Raw genomic sequence first — 22,902 nt, forward strand, 5'->3', positions numbered from 1 at the left:
CACCAGATAGCGATCTATGCTAAGTGTACAACTCTGCAGCTCTACATGCCAAGAACAGATGCATACTGGTAAGTAGCATATTCCTTTTTTGTCTTTATTTATACATTTTCCAATAAACATTCACAACTTCAATTTAGACGTACAGTACAAGGAGCAAAGTTGCCATACAGTGTACACAGCGTTGACAGTGTCATATCATTAACAAATTAGACCAGCCGGTTCCAGAGTAATGTACCAGCTCAGTAGTCACAGGTGGGGGGGGGGGGGGGGGGGAGGGGGGGAGGGGAGAGGAATAACACCAGTGCGACCCATACCTTTTTTTGTTTTTATCCTGAACTTGCAAGGCAACCCTAGGTATCTCTATCATCAGCAACAGAGTACACCCTCCACAATAATTCACTAGTCAATAGCCGTATTCAAGAAGAGTACTATTTCACAATGATTGAAGTCACCTTTACAACCCCGACCCCACAACTTCAGGAGTGCTAGAAAATCCACCCCCGTGGTCTTAACGAAATTATGTTGTGGATTCTATAGTGGCGGTGACAATGGCGGCATTATTATCAAGAGGGTGTGCAAGAAGATAGCGTTTTAGTGGCTCCCAAATATCAGCGGGTTTAGAAGCAGTGGGGAGAAGCTCTGAATATCTGAGCAACGTATCCTGACAGTATAGCATATCTTGTACCCATTCCTTAAACTTCGGAGCCCTGCCTCTCCCTCAATGGCAAGCCATTCGCCTTTTCGCCAGTAGGAGAGCAACAGTTATGAATCTGCAGTAAGGCCTTCCTATCAGTTTGGTATACCCCAGTAGTGCCTGCAGTGGGGACGGAGCCAGAGGGGTATCAATCATCTCAGAAAGGGCCGACTATACCAGCAGCCAGTATCTCGCAATATCTGGGCATTCCCAAGCCAGATGCAGGAAATCTGCAGGATGAGATCTGCTCAGTTTGCTGGCAACAAAATGTCCAAAGTGTGTCCTCTATGAGTGTGCAACTCTTCCTCCCACCTAGCACGCGCTCTGCAAGGCCCAAACTCGAGTGAGGTGTGCGTGGAATGATAGAGTCTAGAGACCGCGTGTGCAGGAGAATCCGCTTTTAGCAGCTAATGCAGTGGATCCAATGTAGGCGGTTCGTCAGGGAATGTCTCAGTCACCGCCTGAATCCCACTGCGTAGGCGAATATATAGAAAGGTGTCCATGTAGGTGGGTGTCAAGTCCCCAAACAGATATGCCAAGGAACGAAATCGGCCCCCATGGTAAAGATCCCCCCAGGTCTTAACGTTAATTTTGGTCATGGCATTTTTAAACAGTTGTTCCTGCAGCAGGGGCATGGAAGGGTGATCTGCTAGGGGGAGCAATGGGGAAGAGGCAAGTGTCGTCTGGGCTTTTTGCGCAATATACCGCCAAGCTTGTATGGAGCAAGATACAGGAGTATGGCATATAGCCTGTGTCTCAAGTTTACTAAATAATGCCCCTTCAAGCGGAACGGGGTCCACCAGCCAGTGTTCGATTGCCACTTGGGGCATGAAGGGGGGGGGGGGGGGTGGATTAATCCAGTAATAGACAAAATGGGCCTGCGCGCTGTGATAATATAGCTCAAAATCCGGTAAATCAATACCTCCCTGAGCAAATGGGCGAGTCAGGGTATCCCAACCAAGCGGGGGCGCTTACCTCCCCAAACCAGCCGAATGAGCTCAGAACGCAAGGTTTTAAAAAAAGGCTTGCCCGTATGGTAAGGGATGTTTAAAAACAAATATAGGAGTTTCGGGAGAATGACCATCTTAATGAGGGACGCTCTTCCCGCAAAGGAAAGGGGTAGCGTGATCTATCGTGTTACGCAAGTCTGAATATGGTCAATTGCACGCCCATAGTTTAGTCGCAGTAATTCCTCTCTATCCCGTGAAATCATTATTTGCCCCAATTAATGTGAACCCCAGACAGAACAGCAAACCGAATGAATTCCCTCAAGAGGGGATTGAGATTATTGGATGGATCTCGCACATATAGCGTGATGTCATCCGCGTAAAGGGAAATCCGGACATGTCTCTGGAAGCAGCGCAAAGCCCTATCCCGATGGTGTTGGCAGAGCCTGGCCGCCAGAGGTTCCATGGCCAGGGCAAACAAAAGGGGAGACAGGGGGCAACCCTGACAGGTCCCTGTGAAATCGAAAAGGCCTCGGATATCCTGCCATTTACGCTCACCCTGGCCACTGGTTTATGGTAAAGAATTGTGATCCATCTAAGAAACCCCGCAGGCATCCCCATGTTGCGCAGTATACAAAGGAGATAGTCCCACTCCAGTGAATCAAAGGCTTTGGTGGCGTCCAGAAAGACTGCCGCCATTGGTAATCCAGGGTCTACATTCTGTAAAATGGAGAAGAGGGTACGTAGATTATGTGATGTGGCTCTGCCAGGAATAAATCCCGCCTGGTCGGGTGAACCAGACCCTCCATCAACAACTTCAGGCGATTAGCCAACACCTTTGCCAAAATCTTGGCACCGCAGTTAATTAGGGAGAGGGGACGGTAGAAGTCGCAGGACTGCGGCGGTTTTCCCGGCTTCAGCAGGGAGGCAATTAGGGCCTCCTGCATCGACGGAGGGAGCGTCCCGGATTCATGTGCCTCCAGGAAAACCTCCCTAAGCACTGGAACCAGTAAGTCAACATAAGCCTTATAGAAATCTATGGGCAAGCCGTCCAGGCCGGGTGCCCTCCCGGATGCCATCTGCCCCACTGCATCCCTAATCTCATCCAGGCCAATGGGCGCTGCCAAGAATTCACGTTGATAGTCAGGCAACCATCCCAATGTGAGCTCTCTCAGATAATCATCCATGTCCAGGGGAACCTCTCTAGTAGTTGTATAGAGTGAAGCATAGTGAGCAGTGAAGGCGGCCTTGATCGATTGTGTGTCGCGCAGCGGCAGCCCCCCCCTCACCCTCCAACTCTACTACATAGACTGCCGCTGGGGTTTCACAACTCCCGCCAGCATCTTTCCCGGGCATTCACCCTCTCCGTACGCCCTAGCCACAAAATATTTACTCCGGAAGTGGACCTCCCTATCTGCAGTGGATTTGTAATCCGACAATGCCGCTCTGAATTGGCATTGTGCGTCAACGTTATTAGCAAAATCCGGGAGGGTTTCCAGTGCCCGCAGTGTTTGCCCTAATTTATACAAGGTGTCGCGCAACGCATGCAGCACCCCCGAGCTTTTGGAAATACAGATCCCTCGCACCGTGACCTTCAGTGCCTCCCACATAGTTGCCACACAGTCCACAGTCCCCTTATTATGCATTAAAAATTCCTCAAGCTCCAGGTCTAGTTCAGTTCGGAAGGGCTCGTCAAGAAGTATGTTAGGTTGTAGTCTCCAAGGTGGCGGTGTCCCCACTAGGTCCAGTAGCCGAAGTTTAGCCAGGACCGGGGAGTGATCGTAAAAAGTACGGCACAGATGTTGCACCGACACTGAGGGGGCCAGTCCCCGAGAGATTGTGATGTAATCTAGTCTAGCCCAAGAAGCATATGCAGCATTCCAATGCGTGCCCTCAGTCCCCGTCGGGTGTAAATGTCGCCAGGTGTCAGTGATATCCTGCCGTTTGCAAAGATCACACAAGTATCTGTGCGTGTTAGTGTAATGATGGGCGGAGGGGTTTGATCTATCCATGGCTGGGTTAATAACTGCATTAAAGTCACCTCCCCATATCAGATGGGTCGAACCTATATCCTGTATCTTGTTCCAGAGGGCGATGAAGCTGCTAGGGTCATCGCAGTTAGGGCCATAGGAGCAGGCCAAAGTGATTGTTTCATTACCAAACCTGCCCCAAGTCAAGCAATACCGCTCCTCACGGTCCACAGGTACTAGATTCATAAGCACAATCAATACCCCCCCCCCTTTCATGCCCCAAGTGGCAGTCGAACACTGGCTGGCGGACCCCGTTTCGCTTGAAGGGGCATTATTTAGTAAACTTGAGACACAGGCTATATGCCATACTCCTGTATCTTGCTCCATACAAGCTTGGCGGTATATTGCACAAAAAGCCCAGACGACACTTGCCTATTCTCCATTGCTCCCCCTAGCATATCCCCCTTCCATGCCCCTGCTGCAGGAACAATTGTTTAAAAATGCCATGACCAAAATGAACATTAAGACCTGGGGGGATCTTTACCATGGGGGCCGATTTCGTTCCTTGACACATCTGTTTGGGGACTTGACACCCACCTACATGGACCTTTCTATATATTCGCTTACGCAGTAGGATTCAGGCGGTGACTGAGACATTCCCTGACGAACCGCCTACATTGGATCCACTGCATCGGCTGCTAAAAGCTGATTCTCCTGCACACGCGGTCTCTAGACTCTATCATTCCACGCACACCTCACTCAAATTTGGGCCATGCAGAGCGCGCAATTGGTGGGAGGATGAGTTGAACACACTCATAGAGGACACACTTTGGTCATTTTGCTGCCAGCAAACCGAGCAGATCTCATCCAGCAGTAGATCTAGGATTATTCATTATAAGTTCCTTCGTAGACTTTACTGCACCCCCGCTCAAATGCATAGATTTGGCTTCCGAGCGGATGACCTCTGCGACCGTTGTCGCGCTCCAACTGCAGATTTCCTGCATCTGGCTTGGGAATGCCCTGATATTGCGAGATACTGGCTGCTGGTATACTCGGGCCTTTCTGAGATGATTGATACCCCTCTGGCTCCGTCCCCACTGCAGGCACTACTGGGGTATACCAAAGTGATAGGAAGGCCTTACCGCAGATTCATAACTGTTGCTCTCCTACTGGCGAAAAGGCGAGTGGCTTGCCGTTGGGGGAGAGGCAGGGTTCCGAAGTTTAAGGAATGGGTACAAGTTATGCTATACTGTCAGGATACGTTGCTCAGATAGTCAGAGCTTCTCCCCACTGCTTCTAAACCCGCTGATATTTGGGAGCCACTAAAACGCTATCTTCTTGCACACCCTCTTGATGATAATGCCGCCATTGTCACCGCCACTATAGGATCCACAACATAATTTCGTTAAGACCATGGGGGGTGGATTTTCTAGCACTCCTGAAGTTGTGGGGTCGGGGTTGTAAAGGTGACTTCAATCATTGTACTCTTCTTGAATACGGCTATTGACTAGTGAATTATTGTGGAGGGTGTACTCTGTTGCTGATGATAGAGATACCTAGGGTTGCCTTGCAAGTTCAGGTAAAAAACAAAAAAAAAAGTATGGGTCGCCCTGGTGTTATTCCTCCTCCCCCAACCTGTGAATACTGAGCTGGTACATTACTCTGGTACCGGCCGAGAGTAGGGGGTATTCCTTTTAATCAGAATAGCAGTGCCTCTGGCGTAAGAAGAGTAAGGTGCAAAGACAGAGTACGCAGCAAAGACAGAGTACGCAGCCCATCTAGACGCAAAGCTACCTTTGCGTTGTGGGTCCATGTGGGTCTCTTGTAAGAAGACTATGTGCATGTTTAATCGATCTAAAGCATTTACAATCCGTCTGCGCTTCCTGGGATCGCCCAATCCCCTAACGTTCCAAGTAAGAGTGGAGAGCACACCCCCAACGGTAGTATCAGTGTTACCTGCCTGCATCATGTCCCCCTCGTAACTTCAAATGATGCGTGTGCACCATCAACAGCAAATTCTATTGCGTCCATAGCACTGAACCTTTTAAGGCCCAATTCAGAGTTGCGCGTAATATGACCAACGTCTACATTCACAACAATAACATTTATGATATCCAAAACCCCCCACCCACACCGACATCCCAATCATGTCGGGAATGAATGCAGGCATCTGCCATTGCCTTGGCTATCCTTCTATGGCATGTGGCTGTCACCAGCTCTGGTTGCTCGGTCGCCCCCTTGAGCTCACGCCAGCCACACACGCCTGTGCTCAGGCAGTCAAAGGCACCACATTTAATGGGTCCCGCCAAGAAAGAGTAGCTCTTTTCACATTTACGGTGCACCTATGCAACCATCGCGTATATGCCACAGTGCACGCAAACTACACTGTCCCCGTGCACTATATATTTCAACCAGTGGCAGGCTGAGAAGATCACTGCATCATCCTGCGGTGCTGCTCAGCAGCCAATTAGCATCTAAGCAGGACAATGCATGCATGGATTAATGATAATGACGTAACACGTTTCTGCACTTTTACTAATGCCCTTCGTGAACTCCTTCACACAGGCTATTTTTAAAAAGTTTGCGCGCCTCATGCGGCAGCAGGGGGAGGGGACAGAGGAGGGGGCCTGCGCCGGATTCCCTTGCCGGAGCGAGTAGCAAGGCGTGATAATTGCTAACATATGGCGTTGCAGCTCGCTCTCGCAAAGAAATCGCCAAACGTGCACGCGTTGCCATTGAAAGCAATGCAACGCATGCACGTTTTTGGCCTCAAAACCGGATCGATTGCTAAAGGTCTTTTTTCCTATGCAGCGCATGCGCGCTGCGTAGGCGAGACCTAAAAATACACTCAAGAGATCATAGTATAGATTTTGACCAAACACAACCGAAAGTTTGAAAGACAATAAAACACAAGTATAATCTACTTAAAACTATTATATCAGTAACAAAAAAACATAAAAACAAGTCAAGTAGGGCAATGATGTACATTTCCAGTAACCATTAAAAAAAAAAAAAGGTTTTCTTGAAAAGAAAAGAAATAAAACTCCTTCAGGGAAGCAACCCTCAAGGGGCCACTCCCCACAGAAAACATGGGCACACATTACCTTGTGTCTTGTAGGTTCCCAAACAGTCAATAACCTCCTCCCAGCCACCCCTCCCCCATCAAAGCAAATCAGCATTAAAAACAGCCCATTGGCCCCCATACTGGTAGGATACAAAAGTAAATTGCCACTTTGGCTAGACATGATTATAATTACCACTCCCTAGGGTGGCAGATTAGTCTAAAAATGGTTGATCTGCCCCCACCTTGGGTGGAAGCAGCCAAAACATGCGCAGATCAAATAGGGGAGTGACCCTTGCTCAAACTGCCACTCCCTGACCACAAGGAATCCCTGGTGACCTCAACAAAGACTTAAATTCCGGTAGTGCTGGAAGATCGCTTCCAGCTTCGCTTGATGATGTTGACACGGCATGCACGCAATGACTTAATCAGATCGTGGGGGGGGGGGGGGGTTGTGGGTGGCAACAGAAGCGCTTCTGCTGCCATCCCTTGCAAAGGCACATCGCAAGGGGGGAGGGGGGCCTATCCTGAAGTTGGGTGATAGGTTGTCCTGGACACATCCTTAGCACCTGAGTGCTGGTGCTTTCTATGTCTCCAGCTTGTTCTCATCACCAAAGGGATGAAAGTTTTCCTTTAATATTTTGATGTATAAAGATTTGCCTTAGAACAAAAAAATGAACTGAAACTTAATTACATATGCAATACTGTGAACAGTTTAAAGATGCTTATATATAAGTACGCAGTTTGGACAATCTTGTGGTTTTAGAGAATGTATTCTGTGATTTAATAAATCAAAATATCAAATGTTATAGCATTAATTGAGTGTTCTGTGAGAATTGTATTGAATTTGTTTGTTAAAATGGAGTGATTATACTTGATATGTTTAATGGTGAGTTTGTTTGGCTGTTGAATTAATCTGTTCATTAAACTGAAACTATTTCTTAATCTTCTGCGAAGGCAATCCGGCATTCATGCCCTTGGCTTAAAATAACCAGGAAAAAAAGAAACTGCCATCATGCAGTGACTCGACCTCAGCCACTTTTTGAGGTGTTGCATTTGTAGGGACATTTGATGGTTATAGATATTATTGCATTTAATTTCTATGTTACTCACTTTGTGTTGACAAACCCTTAGATTGTTCATGTCTAGCTTATCGAAATCTTTCAGTTTGCTTTCTCGTTTCAAGAGGTGGGTTTGCTTTACTTAAATGTGACAGTAGGCTTGTTGCTTAGAGACAGCTACTACTTGACAGACTCAACGTAACATACATTTGTTATTTTTTTCCCCAGGGGATGAAAATAATGATGAAGAAAGTCATGCTAGCTTTGGATCAAGAGGTGGATTTGGTAATCAAACAAGTAAGGGTTTTAATATTTGCTTAAAGTAAACCGCTTTTCATGTAGGTGTTTTAAACTTGGTATTATCAAGTTTCTTAATATCGATAAACCTGTTTTTATGGTTTAAATCTTTTTATTGAATCCGCTGCCAGTATAGCTTATGTGATATGCAAAGAAAAAGGGCTCAGAATGTGGGTTATATAGAACCCAGGGGTGAACATTTAGTGCCGACAATATCAAAGAGGGTTAAACATAAAATTAACAGTAATACTCCAGCCCCCGTCCCAGGATTCCTCCCCCCCCCCCCCCTCTCCCCCCCCTTCCCCATCCACTGCATGTTGGGTATCGTGTCGCGACATGAGGTATCGCGGTTATGGTTGATCCTGCTGGGTAATCGTATCTAATGAAGTAAGTCTTAGCAGGCGGAGGTATCTGGGGCATGTTACTTACCAAGAGTCTTGGGCTAGGAGAGTCCAGATTGGCTGCCAGAGCGCGCTAAGTCAAGCCTTTCCCTGCCAGCGTGACTGAGATCTTTTCCATCCCTATTATGTGCCACAGCCGGTGAAGCCAACCTGTGTGTGTGGGGACCAGAGGGGTCCTCCAATGTAGCAATATATTTTGTGTGGCTGTACCCAATGCTATCGCGATCTGCTGCTCTCTTCTAGAATTTAGGGGATATGTGATGAGGTTGGGGATACCCAAGGGAACATAAGCAGGAAGCCTGGGCAGTTCTGTGTCAAGATGTTTGTCAATTTTATCCAGGATTTGAGACCAATATTGTTGTAGGTGCTCGCAGCACCATAGGAGATGGACCAACGTTCCCTTTTACCCACACCCTCTCCAACAGTCTGCGCTGTGCTTGGGGTTCACTTGGTGTAGCTGTTCATCAGTGTAATACCAGTAGGATGCTAGTTTGGTTAGTGTTTCTGTGAGGCCTATATGACTCACGGTATGTCGCGCCCTATAATATACCCCTTTACCACTAATTCAGGTGAAGGACTGCAGTCTTTGAGATTTTTTAAGAGCCTTCTACTAATACTTAGTAGATGACATAAAAATGTAGAAGCCAATACTTCCATAGCATGAATCTTTAGGCACTCTCTGTAGATTGATCAATGTTTTTCATTATTCATTTATTCATACTAGAGCAACACGCAGGCGTGACTAATCTCTGGAATAGAGAGTTGTTCTTGGACTTTTATGTACCTAAATCTTCCTCCCAGGTAAACATTTTTTTTTTATTGACAAAAATGGTAAATATTTGGCAGTCTCCAGACTTATGAGCTGGGTAAAACAAATGCAGGGAGGGATATCAAGTGTGAGAAGTTAGCCTGATGTATGATGTCACTAGTTATAGTGTACACCTTATATCAGTCCAAATACCCTTATGGTGATTGGTTGTAAAGTCAACCTTATAGACCAGCTATCCTAGTGGTAGCATGGACAAGAGCAGTCTTAGGCTAAACTCTGAATGGCATGTGAAGCCAGCTGTGATACCATATATAATCCCTTGAATACCAAATGAAAGGACACCACAACAGATATATATAAAATAAAGTGTATTTATTCTAAGCAAACCCTCAGCACTCTTTATGAGATTCGAGGTAAGTACAACACAGTCTTATTTATGCATACATTAAGTCACACAGGTAAGTAATACAGTTAGGCCCTAGGGGCCACGCAAACCATATACTAAGTAAGTGGTATAAGAACCACTGTCACGGAAATAGAATAGGCCTAGGCCTAGGGAATCGCTGGGGCTACACTACACTAGCGTTAGTTAGGAAGTGGGAGGCCCACGGGATTCGTGTGCAGAGTGGAAACACTCACGCGTAATGCGTAAAAGTCAATAGCAATAGTACAGTTTGGAAAACGGTAGATTTAGGACACTTCCGGAGTAGCTAGGAAGTTGAGACTTGAAAACTAGACACTAGGATAGTCACTATCCTGATGAGCACCGGAGTACCCAAGTTACCTAGCCCACAGGCTGCGGGTGCATAGGGGTGAAGATGCGTCGTTTTCGTCGTCGACTCCTATGGATGCCTGAAGAAAGATGCTGACAGGCAGTCAGGGGAGAGTGTCCGGTGGATCCCAAGGCTGGGATCAAGAAGAGAAGAAACCTGCAAGCAGAAGGGACAGAGTCAAGGTCACTAGCCAGTGACCACGTGGAACCAGGAAGGAACCAGGCGATGTCGTGAAGAGTTGCAGGTGAAGGTGAAGCTTGTCGCTGCAGCCAGGAGGACCAGGAAGCGTCGAGGACGATCAGGACCAGGAGGCGAGCTGTCCCACGAAGGCTCTTGCTGTCGGCGGTGTCGAAGTTGGACTAGGACTCACCAAGCCTTGGCAAGCGGAACCCACGAAGAACGAAGGACTTGCTTCTGGTGCAGACCAGGAAGGTCTGGGGTGCTTCTTCTTTGCAGAGAAGCGGGAGCCAGTCTGGAGGAGCCAAACCAGCGCAGAAGATTTCAGGGAGCGTCGTCACAGAGGCCACTAGCCAGCGGGCAAGCAACCGGACAGACGCGGCAAGCAGGAAAATGCTGAAGGGCCCCACGCAGGACTCGTGGAGTGTGGGGGGCTGATCTTCGGTGCAGATGGTGCTTGGGGTTGGGGCTTCTCAATCCCCGGTGCACAACTTCGAGGGTACCTCAGAAGCTGCGCTGTAAGTTACTATCCACTTTTCCCAGGTAGCCGGTCCCACGTCGCTCGTCGCCTCCACGGATCTCAGCTCTGCTGCAGATGTGGATGAGGGTCGGAGAAGTCTGGAAGTCAAGGCTCTGGTCGGGCTCTGCAGTCGGTTCCTCGTAGAACGGTCGCAAAGCAAAGGGTAGTCTCTTGATGGTGCCTGTTTGCACAGGGTAGCCACTCCTTGGCTACAAGGGAGATTCTTCAGTCTTCTTCTTTCGTCGAATGTCGAAGGTCCAGAGTTTCTGTTCAGTTTTGCAGGTTCAGGATAATCTAAAGTCTTGAGGCCCAACTCCCACTCTTATACTAATCTGGGGGGCTGGGATACCTGCTAGGTCACGCCTTATGGGTGGGACCTGGGAGGGGGTGGTTACACCCACTTCCCTTTGTCCAGTTTCGCGCCAGAGCTGGGGCTGGAGTGCCCCAGCGCCGGTTTGAACTGGACTATGCAAGGAACACCTTGTGATCAGCCAGTTGTGTCAAAATGGAAGGCCAGGCCAGGCCAGGGGTGGCATAATACATGCTGCAGCCCCTGGTAGGCCTAGGGTACACCTATGCCCTGGGTACCTAGGGTACACTGTACAGTGGCCAATAAGGTGATCCTATCCAAATGGGTTATGCACCTAAAGTACATAGTATTAATTTAGAGAGAGAACAGCAGGGCTGTGGGTCTGATTAGCAGGCCCACAGCCACATCTAAGTCGAAAACCAGTAAAGCAAAAGCAAAAAGTGGGGGTGAACATAGAAAGCAGACCCTACTCTCCTACATCAAGGTTAAAATGAATTTGGGTATAAGGGGAAGGGAAAAGTCCATCCTTTTTTTTTTTTGTGTGCTCTCGTCCCAAACTTTGTGTGGTTCGTGTTGGGGTGCTGAGATATGCTGGTCTGTCTTTTTTCCGTTTCCAAAGGACATCACAGATTTTTCTGCCCACTGTTGCCCTGTCCATGTGAAACCAATGTTTATCAGACTCTCTCATGGACCATTCTACAACCACCCGTAACTGTGCTGCTGGGTAATAGTGTGAAATCTGGTAGAGCCACCCCTCATTCTTTCTTCGAGTGCCATAGCACATAAAAGGGAAGGTGTGCCCTTCCACCTTGCAAGATAAATTTAGTAATGAGGGAGCGTACTCTGGTCAAGAGATCCCAATCTAGGTCAACTGGGAGCGCCAGAAATAAGCAGAGGAATTTTGGTAATACTGTCATTTTAGCGGCTTTTATTCGTCCAAGCCAGGAGATGTACAGTGGCTTCCATCTCTTAAGAGCTTGTTGAATTTGTGACACCAATGAGGGATAATTGGCCTTCTTCAGATCTTTGATTCTGGGGGTGAGTTGGATGCCTAAATATAAAAGGGAACGTTTAGCCCATTGTAGAGAGGTCTGGCCTCATAGTCTTGTTTCCTCACCCTCGGGAAGAGTGAGATTTAGTATGGAGGATTTTGAGAAGTTAACTTTAAAACCCACCACCGCTTCGAATTTTCCCAATTCTACCTGTACAGCCTGAAGCGAGAAGCTTGGCTCTGTGAGCATTAGCAGGATATTATCCGCAAAGAATGATGCCTAGTGCTTTTTACCCCCAAAGCGTATTCCCTTAATCTCTGCGATGGCTCGAAATTGAACAGCCAGGGGTTCGATACTAAGAGCAAACAAGAGGGGGGAGAGCGGGCTTCTGTAGTAGGGGATCTCTGTTTATAGTCATAATCATGTGAATAGTCCCGCCCATGTGCGTGAACCCCGGAGCACTTCAATAGATATAGTTTCTTAAGTTGTCTTCTTCTGCAGTCCTGCATAGACACTTAAGAGATAAGAAAAGACAATAATGCAGCCTGAAAACACTAGGCTACTCTGGCCATTACTTCATCCTGAATAGAAAAGGATAGCCAGCTAAGTTAAATTTAACTATTTTACTATGTTTCACACATAATCAATCAATCGTAGCATTTGTAAAGTGCACTACATACCCGTGAGGGTCTCGAGGCGCTGGGGGGGGGGAGGGAGGGGGGAATGCTGCTACTGTTCGAAGAGCCAGGTCTTGAGGAGTCTCCTGAAGGTTAGGTCTTTGGTCTGCTGTAGGCGGATGGGGAGGGTGCTCCACGACTTGGCGGCGAGGTGGGAGAATGATCTGCTGCCGGCTGTCACTCTTCGGATGCAGGGGACGGTGGCGAGGGCATGGTCTGCGGAGCGGAGCTGGCAGGCGGGGGTGTGGAGGCCGAGTCGTCTGTTGAGGTATGCTGGTCAGGTGTCGTGGAGTGCCTTGTGTGCATGGGTGAGGAGCTTGAAGGTTATCCTCTTGTGATAGAGAAACTCCCCTTCACAAAAATCCTTTTTTCATGATCGAGATGAAGGGTTGGACAGACGAGCCTTATAGGCTGCCATTATGTCTGTAAATGGATACCGTGCCTTTAAGAATCCTTCCAGAGACCCTCGGTATCCCATGATGCACAGCCAAAGGTCAGTTACTTTCAGTTCTTTTTTTCTGGCTCCTGCTAGCAGGACCCTGGAGCATCTAGCTCTTCCCTTTTTGGTTTTTCATTCACTTTTAGTGATTAATTCTGGATTTTTGTAGTTTCACTCGACGTCTTTGGCCCTTGTCTACATTCTGCTGTGGTTTTTTGGCAGAATTTCTGCAGTTTTCTTGTCAAAATGCTATCTCTATTTGGTAAGTGTCTTGACTGCAGTAGGAAAAAGGCCAAGTCTGGAGCTCACAGAGTTTGTTTTCTATGTTTGCCTGTGTCTTTTGTATTTGACACCTGTCTTCTCTAACATCTTTTCAAGGCGCACCATGCGGACAGGGAGAAGATTCGGCTCCCTGGGTTGGAAGTGGGAAGACTGTAGGCATCTTATCCAGTATTAGGGTATCTTTCATAGATTCACATGCCTGAATCATTCCCCGTCGTCGGGAATGGGAGTCACCGGTAAATAACAAAGTAATGTCCAGAAGACATAAGACAGCCATAGGCCTCAGAGGCCTTAGCTTAGTAAGCTATCCACGTCCTTATGTAAAAAAGGACCAAATTTTGGCCAGAGCCAATCAGCTAACACCACCCTCTAGAACCTTACTGGTAGGAGCTCTAGTCCCTCAGATTTTCTACCGCACGTCGTGCTAAGGGAGTCTCCACTGAGCTCTGCTCATTTCTTTGGATTTGACAGTATTTCTTCTCAACTTTCTGGATTTTCAGCATGGCTGATACACCTAAGAAGGGTTTATTCAGGCCCTGCGCCTCTTGCGGAAAGAAGAGGCTACATATCGACGACCAACACAAGGACTGCTTGTATTGCCTCTATCCCAGTCACAGTTCTAAGGACTGCAAGGTATGTCGGACTTTCTCTTCTAAGACCTTGAAAGACCGAGAGGGGCGCCTTTTAATCTGGCTGCAAAGGCTAAAGGACAAGGAGGATGTGGTGTCCTCTGAGGAGAGTGAGAGTTCCTCAGTTGCGTCTCACTCCTCATCTAAAAGACCAAAGGTGGCATTGCCGGTCCCTTCGTCGCAGCCACCTCAAAAGAAGACGCAGAAAAAGTCTTCAGAGGTCCAGGATTCGCCTGTTCCAGGGAGCTCGTCTCCTAAGGTGATGCCCCACACCTTCAAAAAGCCTATTGCCACCTCGTCGACTACAACAATGTCGACAGTAGCGTCGACGAGAAAATCTCCTTCGACAACGATTTCAGTTACATCGTCGACGACGACTCTATCGACGATGACATCCCATTCCATGTCCTCGACGACGACAACTCCATCGTCGACGGCAGGCAAGACAATTCCGTCGACGTTAGCCATAAAAAAGTCGTCGTCGAGTAAGCTGTCGACGGGAGGGTCGACGACGACACAGTCGACGAGAGCTTCATCATCGTCGACGAAGACACCGTCGACGACGAGGGTACCGTCGACGAGAATATCACCGTCGACGCCGTCGTCGTCGTCATCGTTGACGTCATCGTCGACGAGGAGACCGTCTTCATCATCCTCGTCGTTGACGACGACCCCGACGACGGCATTGATACCTGTAACGTCGGTTACAGCTATACCATCGAGCCCCTTGAGGGGTATGGACACGGACGACCAGAGTACATTTGTGCATGTACAAATAACCAAGCGTGCATTAAAGAGGAGGATTCGGACGACGCTAGTCTCTTTCCTGCGGCGACTAGTCCATCACAGCTCCATGTAAAGTACCAGGATGTCTCGGATTACGAAGACAATCCCCAGGACTATGAGGAGGTTCCTCATCAAGAATACATGCCGCCTCCACCTTCCATGGTGTGTCTACCGGCAGCCTTGGTCACAGACCTTCAGCTCTTAATAACGGACTATAAGCAGCGTTTTCCGACTCCGGCACCTCCACCGATGCCTGCGGGGCCTTCCACTCCACGGCCACGACCGCCTCCACTGCTTTTGGAGAGGACGGCACCTCCGCCTCGGCCCACCACGGACGACGAGGAGGAGGAAGAGGAACCTGAGGAAGGAGAACTCCAGGACGTCCAATCCCAACAAGATGAATGGGACGATTACATCCTTCCGGCTCCTGTTTCGCCTGTCCCTACCACAGCCGACTCACCGCCGGACGACATCGGCGGTTTCCATAACATCATTGAAAGAGCGGCCCAGCGCTTTCAGATCCTGATGCCTTCGCATCAACAAGACTGTTTCTTATATGACTTTAAGGAACCCTTCAAGAAGTCCGTCCGGGCAATTCCGATAATTGATTATATTTGGGACCAGGGCATAAAGATAATGCAGAACCCTTCATCAGTGCCACCGGTTCTACCACGCCTGGACAAGAAATATAAAGCTCCGGAAACGGCTCCGGTTTGTCTTACAGGCCATCCAAAGCCGGACTCGGTTATCACTCAGGCTGCGCAGAGGAGGGCAAACAACCCAGCTGCGCTGTTGACAGCTCCGCCGGATAAAGAAGGGCGACGTATGGATAACATAGGGAAACGTTTCTCCTCTATGTCAGCCTTGACAGTGCGTGCCTCCAACGCTACTGCACTATTGGGACGGTACAACCGACCAATGTGGGCGGACATTGCCCCATATCTAGCGGATTTGCCTTCAGACTTAAAAGAAGAGGCAAGGAAGATTCTGTTGGAGGGTGAACGATCTGCCACGGAACTGATAGACTGTGCAATGGATATTGCTTCCACAGGTTTTAGACAGCTGGCTGGTGCGGCTGTTCTCCGGCGCCAGGGTTGGCTCAAGGCAACTTCTTTCAGGCCGGAGGTCCAGACAAAAGTCCTGGACATGCCTTATGATGGCCAGCTTCTATTCGGTTCTCTTATTGACGAGGCATTGCAAGGTATCAAAAAAGATAGATACTGCCAGAGCCCTGGGGTCTCTGCAATCTCGGAACCCTTCCTTTCGTGGGTCCAGAGGAAGAGGTCAGACTTCCTCCAGAGGAGACTTTCAACAGCGTTCCTCTTTCTCCTCTTCCCAGCAGTACCGTCCACAATCTCAGCAGCGACAACAGTCGTCTTACCACAAAACTTCCTTTCGTAACAGAGGAGGAAGACAAAAGGGTGCCGCGCGGCGGCAATGACTTCCAGATGCAGCCGGTCTCAAACTTGTCTCCACCCTACAAGATTGGCGGAAAAATATCCCATTTTCTCAAAAATTGGCAAACGATAACTACGGACCGATGGGTCCTCCAATTAATACAATTCGGCCATTCCCTGGAATTCATACAAATTCCTCCTCAAACTCCTCCCCGCCAAAGGGCTCACAAAAACCTACGCCCATTACTCCAAGAAATAAAGATTATGCTTCTAAAGGGAGTGTAGGAGAGTAGGGTCTGCTTTCTATGTTCACCCCCACTTTTTGCTTTTGCTTTACTGGTTTTCGACTTAGATGTGGCTGTGGGCCTGCTAATCAGACCCACAGCCCTGCTGTTCTCTCTAAATTAATACTATGTACTTTAGGTGCATAACCCATTTGGATAGGATTACCTTATTGGCCCCTGTACAGTGTACCCTAGGTACCCAGGGCATAGGTGTACCCTAGGCCTACCAGGGGCTGCAGCATGTATTATGCCACCCCTGGCCTGGCCTTCCATTTTGACACAACTGGCTGATCACTCAGCTGGGGCAAGGTCGTGTAATCACCCCTTGCTTAGGTGTAGTATTCCTATACCTAACTTACATATAGACACATGTGTACCTATCAGTCACTCCTATGGCAGGCCTTGACAATCCTGGAGGCAGAGTGCTTGGTAACATGTGAGATGGTGCTCTAGCATGAGCTGAGCCTGTCTGCAGCTTTCGGAACCTTGTCCTTATAGCTGTTCTATGATATTGCCTACCATATACTCTTAAAGTGCCTTATAATCTTAGACGGTTATGGTAACTATGGTTTGGCTTTATCAAAACATGTCGTGTAAGGTGTCTACCACTAGGGAATAATACCCCCATGCCATTTCTGGACATGAGAATATTATTCCCCCCTTCTAGAGGGAAAGACATGTTAAAATCATACTTCAACTGTTAGCCTCTGACCAAAGCCTCAGCATCACAAAATGGATGCTGCTGCCACGACACAAGTCTGTCCTCCTGCAGCTGGGAGTGATCCCAGCCAGGGAGGCCTGGACAATAGGTTTCCTGCTTGGGGAGGTGCTAGCACCTCCCCAGACAGCCTTTAGTGTATTGGGGCAGGGTGGGCTGAAAGGAATGAGACATGCCTGGGGCACACAAGGTGTTCCTTGCATAGTCCAGTTCAAACCGGCGCTGGGGCACTCCAGCCCCAGCTCTGGCGCAAAACTGGACAAAGTGAAGTGGGTGTAACCACCCCCTCCCAGGTCCCACCCATAAGGCGTGACCTAGCAGGTATCCCAGCCCCCCAGATTAGTATAAGAGTGGGAGTTGGGCCTCAAGACTTTAGATTATCCTGAACCTGCAAAATTGAACAGAAACTCTGGACCTTCGACATTCGACGAAAGAAGAAGACTGAAGAATCTCCCTTGTAGCCAAGGAGTGTCTACCCTGTGCAAACAGGCACCATCAAGAGACTACCCTTTGCTTTGCGACCGTTCTACGAGGAACCGACTGCAGAGCCCGACCAGAGCCTTGACTTCCAGACTTCTCCGACCCTCATCCACATCTGCAGCAGAGCTGAGATCCGTGGAGGCGACGAGCGACGTGGGACCGGCTACCTGGGAAAAGTGGCTAGTAACTTACAGCGCAGCTTCTGAGGTACCCTCGAAGTTGTGCACCGGGGATTGAGAAGCCCCAACCCCAAGCACCATCTGCACCGAAGATCAGCCCCCCACACTCCACGAGTCCTGCGTGGGGCCCTTCAGCATTTTCCTGCTTGCCGCGTCTGTCCGGTTGCTTGCCCGCTGGCTAGTGGCCTTTGTGACGACGCTCCCTGAAATCTTCTGCGCTGGTTTGGCTCCTCCAGACTGGCTCCCGCTTCTCTGCAAAGAAGAAGCACCCCAGACCTTCCTGGTCTGCACCAGAAGCAAGTCCTTTGTTCTTCGTGGGTTCCGCTTCCCAAGGCTTGGTGAATCCTAGTCCAACTTCGACGCCGCCGACAGCAAGAGCCTTCGTGGGACAGCAAAGCAAAGGGTAGTCTCTTGACAGCTCGCCTCCTGGTCCTGGTCGTCCTCGACGCTTCCTGGTCCTCCTGGCTGCAGCGACAAGCTTCACCTTCACCTGCAACTCTTCACGACATCGCCTGGTTCCTTCCTGGTTCCACGTGGTCACTGGCTAGTGACCTTGACTCTGTCCCTTCTGCTTGCAGGTTTCTTCTCTTCTCCAGTATTAGGGTGTCTTTCATAGATTCACATGCTTGAATATTCCCCGTCGTCGGAGTGGGAGTCCCACGGTAAATAAAATAGCAATATATATATATATATAGTAAAATATATACATAAGTAATCATATAATTAGTGCATATAGGTGTAAAACACACATAGTGTACCTATAAGAGAAAAACTCCATAGGAATACAATGGAGAGAGACAAAAGACCTTTGTAGTCTATCTCTGTCATTATGTTAGTCCGAACTCCAGCCAATCAGGCGTCAGCCCCTCTCTAGAACCTTCTCCTCAGAGCTTCTCACCTCAGATTTTCTACCGCACGTCGTGTGACAGGGAGTCTCCCTGAGCTCTGCTCAGTTTTTGTCAGTAAGGATGTCTTCTAGTAAAATCTTTGTTCAGACCATGTTCTTCATGTGGAAAGCTGCGTTTGTTCTCTGAGGACCCACACAGTAAGTGTATTTACTGTTTATATCCTGACCATGAGGTGGCAAAATGTAAATTTTGTAGAACTTTTTCTACAAAAACTCTAAAGGACAGAGAAGGCCGCCTGCTATTATGGCTACAGAGACTGAAGGACAAGGATAACCCACTCTCTGATGTGGAAAGTCTCTTTTCTGGTCGTTCCCAACCAGCCTCTAAGCGCAGTAGTGTGCAGGAGTTACCATCTCCTTTCCTGAAGAAGAAGAAGCTGGCTTTGCCTCTGACAACTGCCACCTCTGTGGTCTCACCTACTGCTTTGTCGCCTAAGGGACACTGTTCTCAGGCTGCTGAGGCGTCTACTTCCTCGGGGAAAAAATTGTCAGCCTCGTCGACGATGCTCCCGACGACGAGATCTGCTGTTTCTACCTCGTCGACGGTGACCCCGACGACGACGTCAGCTGCTTCGTCGTTGACTAGCGTTATGTCGACGTTATCCTCGTCGACGATTACCATCAGTTCTTCAAGGGCGGTGACTTCTGTTGTGCCCATTACTTCGACGTCGACGAAGAAGGCGAAGGTTCCGTCGACGAAGACTGTGCCGTCGACGAAGACGTCGTCGAGCTCGTCGACGCCCGCTCCGTCGGCGAAGAAAAAGAAGATCCCGTCGACGACACTTTCGACGGTGGTTCCGTCGACGAAGACCTCGACGACGGCTCCGTCGGCAGCGGCTCCGTCGACGGTGGCCCCGTCGACGACGGCCCCGTCGACGGTGGCCCCGTCGACGACGGCTCCGTCGACGACGGCTCCGTCGACGACGGCTCCGTCGACGGCAATTTTGTTGCCACAGACTTCGTGGACGATAATTCCGTCGACCATCATTCCGTCGACGACGGCTCCATCGACGAGTACATCTCCACAGACATTCGTAAGGGTACAAATAAGAGGTGTTGCGTCTACCCAGAAAACAAGAAGGGAACAACAACCTCAGCTAGCTTCAGCGTCGGTTTCATCTTTAGCTGGAGTTTCTTGGACACCGTTACCTCCTACTGTGGGCCCGGATAGCCAGGAACATAATATTCCTGTGGGAGATGCACAGCCTCCCTCACCATTATTCGCTACGGATTCGGATCAGGAGTCCGAGGGGTTACCGGAGTCTTTCGGAACGGCACAAAGTCCATCCGACTTAGTTATTAAGTGCCAGGATGTCAGTAGTGAGGATGAGGATCCGGTATATATACACCAGGCCCCTCCGAAGCATAGAACGGCGACCCTTCCTTTGTCGCTCATTACTAATCTCCAACGCATGTTGGACGACTACAACCAACGGTTCCCTCTATCCCCTCTAACGTTCAGAGGTTCCGTCAACCCCGGTGATTCCAGCAGTTGTTCCACCGGTACCTATTGTAAATCCTGCTCCTCAGATGCCGCCTGTACCGCCACGACAGGTTCCGGAAAGGTTGTTGCCTCATTATGAGCCTGTAGAGGAAGGCCCTCAGGACACAGAAGAGGGTGAAATCCCAGATGATGATGGGGATGTAGATGACAATGATGATGATATGGCGGAGTGGGACAATTACCAGGCACAAACACCATCCCCCTCACAGATAGTAACAGGGGATTCACCTCCAGTGGACATAGCCAACTTTCACCAACTGATGGAAAGGGCATCACACCGTTTTAAGTTAACAACGGAGCGCAGGGAGGAAGATTGCTTCCTTTATGATTTCAAGAATCAACCTTACAAACAGACTCATGCTATTCCCATAGTTGAGTTTATTTGGGAAGAAGGCAAGAAATTAATGCAGACACCGAATACCTTGCCAGCTCAGGTGCCTCGATTAGAAAAGAAATATAAGGCACCAATAGGAACCCCAGCATGCCTCACGGGTCAGGCTAAACCTGAGTCGGTCGTTACGCAGGCAGCGCAACGTAAGGCGATAACTCCGGCATCTTCTATCACCTCGCCTCCGGATCGTGACGGACGTCGGATGGATGCCATAGGGCGTAAATTCTCTTCTATGGCCTCTACGGTGGTTAGAGCAGCTAATGCCTTGGCCATCCTGGGACGATATGACAGACAAGTTTGGGCTGATATCTCGGATGTGGTTCAGGAGTTACCAGAGCCATCTAAAGTGGAGGCAATGAAGTTGCTCCAAGAGGGAGAAGCGGCATCGGCGGAAATAATCGATTGTGCAGTAGACATCGCCTGCATGGGTTTCCGTCAGCTTGCCGGAGCGGCTGTTCTGCGTAGGCAAGGATGGTTAAAATCTACATCCTTTCGTCAGGAGGTTCAGTCCATGATCCTAAACATGGCATATGACGGAGAGTCTTTATTTGAGAGCCACGTCGATGAAGCTCTACAGTCCATAAAGAAAGACACTGAAACAGCTAGATCACTAGGAAACCTTCAATTTCAGCGGAGTAATTTTCGTGGTGCACGCGGACGCGGCACCTCCAAGTTTTCGAAGAGACAATAAACAATACAAACCTTACAATCAAGGGTCCAACCGTTACTCTTATGGACAGCAACAGCAAACATCACGGCAGCAAACCTCCAAGTCATATAGAGGAAAATCCTCATACAGAGGAACCGCATCAAAGAGACAGTGACTCTTACCGGACGGACAAGGTTGGAGGTCGAATCTCTGTTCTTTTCCCAATGGTCCTCCATCTCAAAGGACCGTTGGGTTTTGGACATTGTGAAGAAGGGACACACCTTAGAATTCACCAAATTCCCTCCTCCCACTCCACCCTCCGGACCGCCACCAGCTCACATGAAAGAACTGTTGCATCAAGTACGACTTTTAAGGCAAAAAGGAGCTATAGAACTGGTACCAGTGTCTCAGAAGGGAAAAGGTTTTTATTCCCGGTTCTTTTTGATCACAAAGAAAAACGGAGAGTGGAGGCCCATCCTCGATCTAAGAGCACTAAACAAATATATAAAGAGCCAATCCTTCCGTATGATGACGCTGGTAGACATCTTGCGCTTACTCTTGCAGGAAGATTTTCTGGCGACGATAGATCTCCAGGATGCCTATTTTCATATCCCTATTTTACAGCGGCATCGAAAGTTCCTGCGTTTTCGAGTGGGTCAACACGATTACCAATTCAAAGTGTTACCATTTGGCCTGCGCTCGGCCCCTCGAGTGTTCACGAAGGTACTGGCTCCAGTAATAGCGTATTTGCGCCTCCAGGGAGTGCAAATATTTCCATACCTGGACGATTTTCTCCTGAAATCTCAGTCAAGCACTCACCTGCGACAACACACTCTTCTGTGCCAGAACGTGTTTCGCTCTTTAGGCCTGTCCGTAAATGTGGAAAAATCCCAACTTCATCCGTACCAACAAAGAGATTTCCTGGGCGCAACTCTGGAGACTGTGTCAGCGAAGGCATTCCTCTCCCAGGAGCGTCTCAAAAAGATGCTGCGACTGGTGGCTCTGATCAGATCAAGAGAGTTAGTTTCTGTGAGACTATTAAAATCATTTCTGGGGATGGCGTCATCATCCATTGCCTTGATCCCTCATTGCCGGCTGAGGACACGTCCTATTCAGGAAGCTCTGGATGCTCAGTGGCGTCAGGTAACAGGATCTTTCCACAACATGATATGTGTCACAGATCAGATGAAGTCAGCACTCGCATGGTGGGCAATTCCAGCCAACTTGACGGAAGGCATGTCCTTTCTGTCGTTGCCACCGGACAGAACACTCACAACAGACTCCTCATTGGAAGGATGGGGCGCACATTTGGAGGATCTCTCTGTGAAGGGAAGATGGTCCACACATCAAAGATCTTGGCACATCAACAAGTTGGAGCTCATGGCGATTTTTCTGGCTCTAAAATCATTTCTGCCTTTGCTCCAAGGAGAGTCAGTGCTAATACAGACAGACAACACAACCTGTATGCACTATGTCAACAAACAGGGCGGAACAAAATCCCCAAGTCTCTCCAGGTTAGCTCAAAGAATTTGGGACTGGTCTCTCAGTCATCAGATCTTGCTTACGGCAGTACACCTGCCAGGAGTATCCAATGTCCTAGCGGATTCC

General features: G+C 48.9%; 1 protein-coding gene across 4 annotated transcripts in view; it reads left to right on the forward strand.

The window, feature by feature from the left end:
* DDX4 (DEAD-box helicase 4) overlaps positions 1-22,902 on the forward strand; it is a 1,682,862-nt gene that overhangs the window by 675,883 nt on the left and 984,077 nt on the right. For all 4 annotated transcript variants that reach the window (XM_085631316.1, XM_085631317.1, XM_085631319.1 and 1 more), the window contains exon 10: positions 7,962-8,030. In XM_085631316.1, the coding sequence (XP_085487442.1) occupies positions 7,962-8,030 (69 nt within the window). The remainder of the gene's footprint in view (positions 1-7,961; positions 8,031-22,902) is intronic.

Source organism: Triturus cristatus, chromosome 2_1 (assembly GCF_964204655.1).
Source record: "Triturus cristatus chromosome 2_1, aTriCri1.1, whole genome shotgun sequence".
NCBI lineage: Eukaryota > Metazoa > Chordata > Amphibia > Caudata > Salamandridae > Triturus > Triturus cristatus.